Source organism: Struthio camelus, chromosome 18 (assembly GCF_040807025.1).
Source record: "Struthio camelus isolate bStrCam1 chromosome 18, bStrCam1.hap1, whole genome shotgun sequence".
Lineage (NCBI taxonomy): Eukaryota > Metazoa > Chordata > Aves > Struthioniformes > Struthionidae > Struthio > Struthio camelus.
In genome coordinates, this window is record NC_090959.1 from 519,448 (window position 1) to 531,607 (window position 12,160).

General features: G+C 46.9%; 1 protein-coding gene across 6 annotated transcripts in view; it reads left to right on the forward strand.

Annotated features, from left to right (window-relative positions):
- DLGAP4 (DLG associated protein 4) overlaps positions 1–6,433 on the forward strand; it is a 194,288-nt gene extending 187,855 nt beyond the window's left edge. For all 6 annotated transcript variants that reach the window (XM_068913074.1, XM_068913077.1, XM_068913079.1 and 3 more), the window contains 5 exons: positions 401–492; positions 973–1,382; positions 3,380–3,471; positions 5,133–5,285; positions 6,148–6,433. In XM_068913074.1, coding sequence (XP_068769175.1) covers positions 401–492; positions 973–1,382; positions 3,380–3,471; positions 5,133–5,285; positions 6,148–6,363 — 963 coding nt within the window. In that variant the 3' untranslated portion in view covers positions 6,364–6,433. The remainder of the gene's footprint in view (positions 1–400; positions 493–972; positions 1,383–3,379; positions 3,472–5,132; positions 5,286–6,147) is intronic.
- The last annotated feature ends 5,727 nt before the right edge of the window (positions 6,434–12,160 follow it).

Sequence of the window (12,160 nt, forward strand, 5' to 3'; positions counted from 1 at the left end):
AGAGAAAGGAGACTGGGCTTTGCTGTCTATCTAATCAGATTGCTGCCCTCTTTTGAAGCTCTTAGTCTTTGCCTGGGTTGTATGCTACATGCACAGCTGCTCCCTCAGGAATATACAGCCCTTCTCAGCATGTTGCTGCCTACAACAGTGGCAGATGGCAGAGCTCAATAGTCTTCAGAGCAGATGCCTGACAGGAGCCAGGCCTAATACAGTTCTGATACACACGTGGAGGCCAACTTGAGTAGTAGCCTTGTGCCTCTCCTAAAATGGCCCTCCAGTTGGCATGTAGCGTCAGCATGCTGTTTGTTTGTGCAGTGCTCCTCCTGGTTGACTAACGTGAATTCCAGCAGCAAGTTCTTGTGTCCGTTTTTTGTCTGTATTTTTTTTCTTGTTTAATAAGGTTGACTGCCTTCAGCCAGTGGCAAAAGAGGAGCCTCCTCCACCAGCCACCAAATTCCAGTCCATCGGGGTACAGGTAGAGGACGAGTGGCGGTAAGTGAAAGATGCAGGCTTTTGTAATTCTTACTCCTTTCTTTTTAACTGTGCCTCCCACGCTTTCACTTAGACCTTCTTCTCCCTGTCTTTGTTTCAATATATGATGTTGAATGCGGGGTGGGGGGGGGGTCTATCAAGTGCTCTTACTCCACAGCACATACCCACTGCAAAAAGTACTTGTTCTAGAAACAGCCAAATCAATGGGAGTTTGAAATTAAAAAAGAAAAAAGTAAGTCCCAGATCTAATTATAGATGTGCGTCAGTCCTCTTGTCTGAATGGCCTATTGCAGTAAGCAGACAACCTTATTTTGTCTGTCTGAATGTGTGATGTGTGTTTGTGTGTGAGGAGGGGGAGTTTGGGGGGGGGGGGGGGATGAGGCTCAGCTGTAGACATCATAAACAAATACATCTTATTGTAGCATGTGAAGGCAGCCAGCTTGAGTTTTGCCATCTAATGTTTGCTTTTGATCTCTTTAGAAACAGCCACTCTCGCAGCATGTCCTCCAAACAGGACACAGACTCTGACACACAAGAACCTAATAACTCTAGCTGTAAATCATCTGAGAGAAGCCTTGCTGAGTGCCCCCAACACAACAACTCTGTTAGTGTTGATGCGAGTATCAGGCAACCAGCCAAGCCCTCACAGATTAAGAGAAACCTCTCCTATGGAGATAACAGCGACCCAGCCCTGGAGCCTTCCTCTCTTCCGCCTCCTGACCCTTGGCTTGAGACTTCTTCCACCTCACCATCAGAACCCACGCAGCCAGGAGCCTGCCGGCGAGATGGGCATTGGTTTCTGAAGCTGCTGCAAGCAGAAACAGAGCGGTTGGAAGGATGGTGCCGTCAGATGGACCAGGAGACCAAAGAGAACAATCTCTCTGAGGAAGGTAGGCGTTGCCAACCTCTGGACACCAGGCTGGGGCAGCCTAGCAGCTCCTTCTTCAAGAAAGAATTGAAGCAGAATATTGGGATCAGTTTTCTGCAATTAAACTGCTGGTAGCCTGCAGGATAGGGTAGAACATGGAAGTGAGTATGCAGCAAGGAAAAGTTTGTCCTTGAAAAGGAAGGGAAGGAAGCCGTAGAGCGTGTCCTCAACCTTTTCTTGCAAACGAGGGTAGGAAATAATACTAAGATGCAGCAGGGAAGAGTTTAGGGGATGATGGCAGCTTCTGACCAGTTGAGATGTCTAAAGACTTGAATAGATTGCTTTTAGGGAGGCAGTGGGATCTTTCTTCCTGCCTATCCCGTTATGTTCAAGCTGGCTTATGAAAGTTTATTGGATAGTGAGGCAGAGGGAACTCCAACTTCTGAACCTGTTTGATCTGTTGAATCTGTGGACTTGTCCTCACAGCAGCAAAGAGGCTTCTTCATATAGGCAAACTTAATTTAATTCATGCTAAATACACCAAAAATACATGCATGGTATACAATTAGATCGCCTTATGTTCAGGGTTAGTCCCTGGGATGACCTGTCAACAAAAACTCTGCTTCTAGTGGTGAAGAGTGTATATGGTGTGCACGCAGTGGAAATTTAGGTACTTGGTTGCAGAGGGCATGATCTTTAATTTGGGCCCGTTTAGATTTGCGTTGGTAAGGTGAAATGACGGCAAGACTCGGTTGTAGCTCACTGTCATTGCTGGGAGGTGGGAGCAGCTAATCTCAAACCCTGTTGCACTAAGATGCTGTACTGGCTGCAAAGCTGGATAGGCAGTGCCAGGGCTCTTCCTGCTTCACAGCATGGGATATATCAAGTTCTCCTTGCTCCGCCTGTGGCGAGAGTGCTGTCTTGCAGCCTTGCGCACTGGGGCTAGCATGACGTTATCTGTAGCATTAAGAGCAATTTCCTAGCAACTTACGTAATGAGGATTTAGAGGGTATGGGGAGAGCCCAGCTTACACTTGCCAAATTAAGTGTAGACACTCAAAATCAATTCAGTAGATGTAGCAGCAGGCTAGGGAGGGAGAGGGGCATTAATTCATCTCTCTTCATGATGCATTTGCATGCACTGTGGGTCTCCCAGTGCCCCTTTGGAAGGGGAAGACCCATACAGTGCTGTTTTCCATTAATGAGTGGAGGAATGTAGCCATACCCAGAGGCTTCTTGGAGATCCCACTGAGAACAGCATGAAGTCCTGGATTTTAAAAAACATCCTCACTAAAAGCCATAGCTTGTTGATGCTTGAATTCCTTCTGGTAAACAGAGGTTGGAGATAGATCTCCTGCCTTTGCCTTATATGTGAGTGGAAGAGCAAGTTATGATCTGTGAGCATGTGTCTGTAGATCATTTTGCTGAGGTTGTGCTGGTGGCTTGTTTGATAGCACCTTAGATGGCCCTCAGCCTTTCTTCAGGCTCTAATGTAATGATCTCAGTGCAGCTGGTCTACTTGTGACCTGCTCTTGGCCTGCCCTAGAAGGAGCAATAGTAGCTCCTACTAGGCCAGTAGCTCTCCTGGCAGAGAAAGCCATCTGACTGCGGTTTGAGTAAAGCTTCTTTCCCTGACAGCATTTAGGTCTGTGGGAATCTCTGAAAGTCCTTTCCTAATGAATCAGAGGAAGGAAGGTGTTTAAGATATTCAAGAATTCCTCAACTTGCCATTTCCTCAGCTAGCTTTCTTCTGAACAGAAAATGTTGTTGTCTGCCCCCCTAGAATGGTCCCAGTTGTCCTGGTGACTGGTGGCAGAAGAACAAGGGGAAATCCTTATACTGAGACAAGGGAGCAGCTTCTTGTTTATCATAGTAAGCTATCATCAATGTGACTGTCCTAAAACAAAATGAAAAGGGTAACTTTATTCATAGACCAAATGTAATCCAATTAAACAATTGTTAGGAAACATCTTACTGCATTTAACAATCTGTTTAACTGAGACTCTTATTCTTCCCATAGTCTTAGGAAAAGTCCTCAGTGCAGTGGGCAGCGCACAGTTACTAATGTCACAGAAGTTCCAGCAATTCCATGGCCTCTGTGAACAAAACTTGGTGAGTTCAGATCTATTTCTCCTGATTTGGGGGAGGAAGCTGTGTTTGTCTAAACAGAACAGCAGGAATATAATCAGATTTTAACAGACTACTGTTGGTGCCACAGTGTTGTATGGCAAAGCAAGAGCAGCTGTGTCCTGCAACCTGACAATCATGCTATGATGGATGAAAGCTGTTCTTAAACAGCAGCTGGGCAGTGGAAGGCTGACATCTTCAACCTTTATGCTGAATGTGCAATTTTAGGCTATCATTTGTTCAGGGATGAATGTTTACAATTCCTTTTGGTGCTCATGTGAGCACAGGGGAATTTTCCTTGAAATGCGGATCAGGGCATGCCAAATACACTTTTGGAGACTCTTTGGGTCTGAGTCCTCAGCTAGCCATGCATCCTTACCTAGCTATACTACTGTGTGTCCTGGAAACTACCTCTTTATGCTTACTTCTGTGATTCAGCTCAAAAAGCCCTTTAGATTTTTCCCAAGTAGGGAGGTGTTTGAAAAGCCTACAGTTTCTCTCTAAATATGCTTGCTTTGCAATATGGATTATGTAGATGGCTTAATCGCTTCCACAGAGCTGTCCCTACATGGTTGTAAAGTACTGTTTGAATCAGATTTCTTCAAATGTAATGCAAGGGTTTGCCATTGCTGAGAACTAAAAGCTAACTTGGGCATAGGTGGGAATCTGGGGGTTTAGGGAGAGAATAGAAGGTGGATTCAAGTTTTATGTTACAGATTTTTTTGCGAACTTCCTCAGAGGTGAATTCCCCTTTACTTGAAAGAAACTTAAGAGAAACTCAGGAAGAGGAGGAGAAGGTGAAGTGTTGAACCCTTGCTGATCTCTGGATGATCATAGTTGAGAGATTAGCAGCAATGGAAGTAGCAGCCAGGCTTTCAACAAAGCTCTATGTTGAAGTCTTCCTTTGACAGTGTGTGTTCAGAGTTGCTCACCTCTGATCCCTTGTTTCTCTGAGATGATCCAGGCCTGTGGTGGCGGCTCAGATGCCTCAGAATTGGGGAAATTCTGTTCTCATTTGGCAGAAGTTTACTTTAGTACTTAATTTTTCAACCTAACTTGAAAATTACTGATGCACTTCCAGATTGCTTTGCTGGGGAATGCAGCAAAATTGCTTTGCTTGTGACAGGCTATATTGGCTTGTTTGGCCTGCTGTACAATGTTGCATGCAAGTTCTCCAGGTGTGGAGATGTTGCAGTTGCGATACACATTGTGCTTTCCAGCTCCTGTTTCCATTAATGCCTGAAATCAGGATGTCTAAACAAGAAACTAAGCGCTCTAGCTCTAGAGCATGTTCTGGGGGCCTTCACTTGGATGCTGCTGTGGAATTAGTACTAGCCAGGGAAGCCTTTGGGAGAATGGAGCTATTGCTTCCTGCTATCAGGGTGCCTTTTTAGGATTCTTTTTTGGACTCCTGTTGAAAAAATACCATCCAGATCTTTTTTTTTTTTTAAAAAAAAAAATGTTTGGCTGTAAATAATGACCTTGTGTCTACGTGCGTTTAAGGCTGGTGTCCTCTATGGATTCTTGAAGCTTTAGTTGTCGGGAGGGTAGAACTACAAAAGGTGAATTTGTAAGCTGCCCAGACTGTTCTACTTGGCAGGAGGGATATATTCTCTAATAAACCTTTTTCATGCTTTCCCATGTAGAACCCTAATGCCAATCCCAGACCCACACCCCAAGACCTAGCTGGGTTTTGGGATCTCCTGCAGTTGTCCATTGAAGACATCAGCATGAAATTTGATGAGCTGTACCACCTGAAAGCTAACAGCTGGCAGTTAACAGAGACACCGGAGAGAAAGGTGAGTGTGGGGCAGTTTAGAGTGGTCAGAGCACCTCTCAGATGTTCTAGGTATCAGAGGTTTTTCTACTAGTTCTCTCTGTAAACAGAATATCAATAAAATCTCTGCCATCTCCCACTTATGCCATGTGATTCCTTCTGTAATGTATGTGTCCCTCATCATGCTTTTAACACTTGGTCAGGTAAGTGATTGCATTGGCCATCAGCCATCCTCTCTGTGCATTCAGGCACAATTTGCATTGTATTGAGAACATTTCTTTTGAATAATAATGGAAACAATTTTGTACAAGATGAAAAAGTGTTATGATGGGGAAAAGACGGTAGATGAGTAGTATACACTTGGAGCAGTGATAGAGGCCTCTAGTGCTAAGCACTGCATAAATAAGTTGCAACTGTTCTGTCCTGAGTAGTGTAAAAAGCACCTACTGGAATTTTTTGAAAATGCAGTGGGCTGCATTCCTGGGCCACACTTCCTCACCACACTTTCAGGAGGAAAGAGGACTATGAGTCTGGGCAGGACTACATATGTTAACTTTGTAGTTCCAGCATGAAGTCCAGTCTTCATGCTGTGTGCACTAAGTTCTGATCCACAGCTGGACCGCAGAAGCCGGCTGCAGAGCGCAGTCCACTTAACAGGAGGCCTCTGTGCCACTAAATGTATGATGATCCACTCCTAAAAATTAGGAAACTGATTATATGATGAGTGCCTTGCTCAAGAACTGCTGCTGCTTCTTTCACCTGTCAGTCATAGCCCTGTTGCTTAAGTGTCTCAGGCTATGAGAGCCCCCACTATAACAGAGAGCAACCTTCTGTATGTGCATTTTTATTTTATGTTTGGGTTTTTCCTTACTGTCTCCCTAAAGGAAGAGAAGAAACCACCCCCTCCAGTGCCAAAGAAGCCAGCCAAGTCCAAAACCCAACTGAACCGGGACAAAGCCTCTGATTCAGACAAGCAACGCCAGGAAGCTCGCAAGCGTCTCATGGCAGCCAAGCGGGCTGCCTCTGTCCGGCAGAACTCGGCCACGGAGAGTGCAGACAGCATTGAGATCTATGTCCCCGAGGCACAGACCCGCCTTTGAGCAGAGGGGCAGAGGAAGGAACCGCGTGCTTTTTATAAGTCATTAAAAAGGAAAAAAGGTTCTCTCTAAACTAGTGTGATTTATTCAGTCTAGAGACAATGAGCCATCCTTGAAAAGGGCTCCTGAGTTGGCTTTTTTCTCTCAGCTTTAAGTAATGAAGATTTTAAAAACAAACAAACAAAAAAAAACTAAAAAGAAAATTCCCCTCTTGTTTTCTCTCACTGGCTGTGATGTTGCTGAATGGACTGAACAGACTCCTGGAAACTCCAGCCCCTCAACTTGGAACTTCAGTCTTTTTACTTGTTCTATCTAATGAGAATTATTAGCTTGTTTACAAGAAGAAGACAACAAAACATGAAGCCCTGAGCACTTGCCATGCTGTGTTCTTCTTCCTCCTCACTTCTGTTCTTCCTTCTCATCCTTTAATTTTTCTTCCTTCTGCTCCCTTTCTCCCCCCTTTTGCATGGCTTCGTTTACTGTGTTAGAAATAACCTCTCTTCCACAGAGCTCCCGAAGAGAACACCTATTCAGTGTGTACTACTGTTGCACTCTGCTAGCAAGCAGCCTTTCTTGATTTTTTTTTTTCCTCCTTTTGACAGGGTGGGGGGAGGATGGGTGGGCAGGGACAGGTTAGTGGGTTTGTGTTCCACTGTTTTATTGAAGTGAGAAGAGGACAGGATCTGTAGAATGTAATGCAGAGGTGTTGAAATGCAGCCCAGAAACAAACGTGCAATAAGCTGGCAAAAGGGAGAAGGGGCAGTGTTTGGTCAGCTGATCCCAAGAAGAAAAAAGTACCCTACTCCCAGCACAGGAGGGGAGCTGGAAGGACCACAGAGAAAGTATGGGCATGATCTGTGCACACTTTTATTTTTCTCCCCTTCCCTTAATTATTTTCCTTGAATTGCTTGTTGAGAAAGAAGCTGCTACACTGGGGGACCTATTTCAAAGTGGGCTGGGGGAAGGGGAGGGATGGGGAGTGTAATGGTATTACAGGGTGGGAGGACTGGGTTTTGTACAAAGAGGAAGGTAAGGGTGGCTGATGGTAGGCTGCCTGCCTGTATGTATGTGTACATATGCACATATACACTTAGTACCTGTACATTTAATTCATACACACATATACATGCCCATACACAGCGCAAATGGTGTATTAAAGCACCTTGGTGAGAATGGGCGTATGTATAGCATATATTTTTACATGTACGATATCTAGATGTGTGTAAAAGTGTGTGTAAAAATATATACCCTGTGTGTAATCAGATGACTATTTTTTTTCCCTTATCTCCCTGCTCTTTGGGTAGAAGAAGGATTGCTAAATATTTTTTAGCCCATTTTCCCCTTTATAGGCCTCCTTTCCAGTCTGGTTTCTTGAAGCCAGAACTGTTGCCGCTGAATTCTTTGCCGCCCCCTCAAAATAAGTATTTGGCCCCATGCTGAGTGATCTCACTGGGAATTTTTGTTGTTGTTTGTTTGCTTGAACAAGTTGGGAGATCTTGTGCTGCCCTCCTGGGAGTGGGGAAGGAATCCCAAAGAAGTTTCAACCAGGGTATTGGTAATCCAGAAGGTGCAAAAAAAAAAAAAAAGAAAAAAAAGAAATAAAACTCTGAATGATGTCTGAGTGAGCATTGTATATTGTCTGTGCATATGTGCTATTAGAGACTTCTGCCCACCTACCATAATTCTCATGACATGAGATTAGATCCTGTCAAAGCTTGACCATGAATAATGTGGCTCAAATTCAGCATTAGTCTTCATCTTTGTGGGTAGAGATGCTGGCTGGCTGGGTTGCACTGTAAGGTTTTGGGGGTTTTGTAAGGCTTTTGCAGTTTTAGAGGTCTCTAGCACTTAAAATTGAGAACACTATGGAAACGTGATTTATTCTTTACTTATGCTTTCTGAAGGTAGCCAGACTACCAGGTTAGTGGCCCAGAAAACTGTTTTTCCTGGGCTGGTAGATGTGGGCAATATCCCATCTTCTGAGTTGTCAAATGATCTGTTCTGATCCCAGGGGCAAAGATCACTTCTCCTGTTCTTCATTAGCTGAAGTGAGTTGCATTGAGAGGTCAGTGTGTTTTTTTTCCAGGGTCTAGCCAGGATGGGGTGAAGCGGGATGTTGATGCTGACTGTGCTGCATAAGCTAATCTCACGAGCGAGGCTGGATATCTGGAATCAAGTGTGTGCATCTGCCCAACTTCCATTCTGTTTCCTTGCCACCTTGGAGGACCAGAACTTAGCAGCAAGGACAGCTGGCTGACTTACCATTAAAAATAAATAAATAAACACAGTCTCAATTCCTAGCTGTCTGCAGTTTTTCTCCCTTGATATCCTTGTTTGGTTTTTATTGGGCTTCTTCCCACCTTCTAGGGCAAAATGAAAACTAATTCTTAAAGTGATGTCTATGGTTAGTGGTTGGAGATCGAAGCAAGGTTGCTGGTGCTCTGGAGAGATGTGATGTGTGCTACGAGTGCATGGCTGTGATGGGTTGGCAGTGCTTTTTCCTAGGTAAACCAGTTGCCCTGTTGCTCCAGCATGCTTTAGTGCCCTGGGAGCCCACTGCTACCTGAAGATGGGGCTGTGTGTGCAGCTTGGATTCTGGCCCTGCTTGGGGTGACAAAGCAACCCCTGCCTCTTACTGTAGGCCCATGGCGTGTTGTTGGCTTTCGGTGACGTATCAGCTTGCAGAGGTGCCAGTTTCCCTTTCCTCCTCTCAAGGCTTGGCAGTAGGCAGGGAGGAAACATCTCTGGGCGGTTGAAGGAAAGGATATGAACTTCATGCTTTGAGCTTTGTGCTTATTTCAAGCCTAGCATTGACCTGGTCTTGAGGATGCTGCGGATACCAGAACTATTGTCCCGTTAGTGCAGCGCTGTGGTGTATGGGGAAGAAATGAGATCGTGTGTTTCTCATCTGATAAAACTTGCTGATCCATTTGGTTTTCAGTGGTTGAAAGATGCCATAAGAATGTTTGTTGTGATTAAAAGGACTGAAGTATGTTAAATCTGTCAGGGCTAGGACAACAATCTTTGCTCTTAAAAACCCACTCCTTGAAACTGTTTAATAGAGGTTTATCCCCAGTTAAGACAATTTGTAGTTTTTAATTTGAAATGCCAATTTAATTGCTCAGGAAGCCTTGAGGAAATGAAGCCTTATATTTTAGGCTGATATCTTCTGCCAATGGAAATAGCATGCAAAGGAAAATGGGACCTTTCTAGTGCCTGTCTGTCTTTGGGTTTGTACTGGGAGCTGCCCAGGAGCACCACAGAGGGGAGTTTGTTGTGGCAAGCTCCAAAAGATGCCGGTGTTTCATGGTCTGTAACAGAAGCATGGGAGCGCAGCCTGGGACCCTTAAGAGCTAAGGTTAGATGTGGGCATGGTGGATGGTGTAGCCAGGAGCCTTTGCCATAAGCCCCTGCTGCTCCGGCTGGCAGCGCGGCAGGGTGAGGCTGGGGCAAGCTGTCCCCAGTGAAGTGCTTGGGCACTGGGCAGCAGCAACCAGCGCCGCTGAGGGCTGAGCCTGCACCTCAGTTCTGTGACTTGGCTGCTGGGAACAAGTTAGCAAGGAGCAGCGAGCTGTTTGGGCCTAAAAAAACCTTTACACTCCAATGTGCCTTTATATTGGGTTTATTTACAGACCTTGCTGCTGCAGTAGGTATGAGCCTCCCCAGCTATTGCTTTTGAATAGGAGCTGCTTTTGCCTCAGCTGTATTTTAGTATAACTTGTTTGGAAACAACCATCTGCTCCATGATGTAGACTTTCCTGGAAGTAGTGTGTTCTGCTGGACTATCTGCCAGACTGTCTGTCTTGACACCATCTCTGCACCCTTTGCTCCATCTGAGTATCCTATGCAGCACTGAAAATTGGGAGTGGCATGAAACCAAGCTTGTACCAAACAGGCCTCTCTCTACAACAGGAGCCTAAAAAGGGGGCAGAGGAGATTCACCCTGGATTAGTCAGTTCAGCAGGTAAGAGGAGCATGGCAGGAAACAAAGGCTCATACAACCACTGGCAGGCTGGTCCCCCCCCCCCCAAAAAAAAAAAAAAAAAAACCTGGACATTTGTGACCTGAAGCTTTATCTTCCTGTTTCACTGAGTGGCTCAGCCTTGGGGCATAGTTTGTTGGAGTGCCTGCATGATGCCATGTGCTGACTGCTCACATCAAGTATCAGGGGCGTCATCTGATTGTGAGGGTCTCCCTAAGCCTCACCCTCCCACCCCCCAACCCCCAGGTCTATATTTCCAGGGGAAGTGCTGGCTGGATCATGAGATACATGAAAGCTCTCTGTCCGCAAGGCTTTTTTGGACTAGAAGCAAATGTGAGCATGTGGTTGGCAACTGGATCTGTCCTCCCAAGCATGGGGATACCAGGAACAGGACTTGGCTGCTTCCTGGAACCTGGTAGTACTGCATTGTCCAGTGCAGGGAAGGATCCCTTGCACTGAGGCACACAAGTCCCAGCTGCTGCCCCAGCAGAAGAGAGAGTAAGCGATGGTTCATGCCATCTCTGCCATGGCTCTCAGCTATCATGTTCATGGCTTATCTCTGGGCAGCTATCATGTTCCCAATCTCACGGCACATATGCAATCACTGCTTTAAAGATATTGTGCATGCATGCTCAGCTTGCTGGCTGCCTTAACTCCTTGAAGGCCATGCTAGATGCTGGGGGAGAGGAAACCACCCTGTGTTTAGGTCTAAGCAGTGCTGATGAGGCAGGATGACATGAAGGCACCTGGTGCCCCACCAGATATCTCAGAGCATGGTCAGGAATTGTTTGCCTATTGCCCCTTCTTGGAGCAAGTAGCAGCATGGGGGGGGGGGGGGGGGGGGTGCTGCCAACCCCTTCCTCAGCATGCTGAGGCTCTGCCTGGAGCCTACCCTGGCCCCTTGCTTGCAAAGCAAGGATGGAGCAAGGTGGGGCGGCCGGAAGAGGGCAGAAGTGGCGCTACAGTTTAGTGCATGTGAGAGATTGCTTGAGGCTGCTGGAGCTTTTGCACTTGTGCTAGTTCTGGTTAGGTCCAGGGAAAGCCTGAGCCCAGAGCTTGGCCCATTGGGGGGGGGGGGGTGTTGGTATTGACAGAGAGCTGTGTGCCATGAGGGGAGCTGAGCGGTACCATGGGAAGAGTACCAAGCCCTGTGCTTGCTGCATGAGTGGCGCGTCCTGAGTGGCAGGAGCTGTGTGGCAGGGCTCAGCGCTTTTGGGGGGGGGGAGGGGGAACAAGGTACAAGGTGGGGGGGGGGTGAGATGCTAATAGATGACATGTGGGTATGTGTGCTGGCTGCTGGCCCAGTGTGCAGGTCAGTGCTGGAGCAGGTGCAGAAGCCCAGGGCCTAGCCTTGCTGCAGTACCAACACTGGCTCTGCAACAGCTTTGTGTGCTGTGACAGGTGCAAGCACTGTGGCCCTACTGCCCGGAGGAGTGAGGCTGGCAGTGGCAATGTGCCAGCTGCTCAAGGGATGGCATGGCTCTGTTTGGGCCTGACTGCCTCACACTTGCAGCACAGACCAGGGGGGGGGGGGGGAGGGGGTGTCCTGAGGGGCCATTACCCCTCTCTGCTGCCTCCCTTTGGGGTAGTACACCCCTAGCAGGTTACCCCCCCCGGCACCCCTCTGTACTGCTGGGGCAGGTCAACGTGCTCACCCAGCCTCTGTGCCCATCCAGGCTGTAGGGGTGCTGCTGTAGCACCATTGCATGCTGCAGCCTGGGGCTAGGGCAGGACTAAGCCCAGGGCTCCCGAGCTGCTGCAGTAACTGCAAAAAAAAAAAAAAAAAAACCTGAGGCTTGCTCTGCCCTGGGCTCAAGC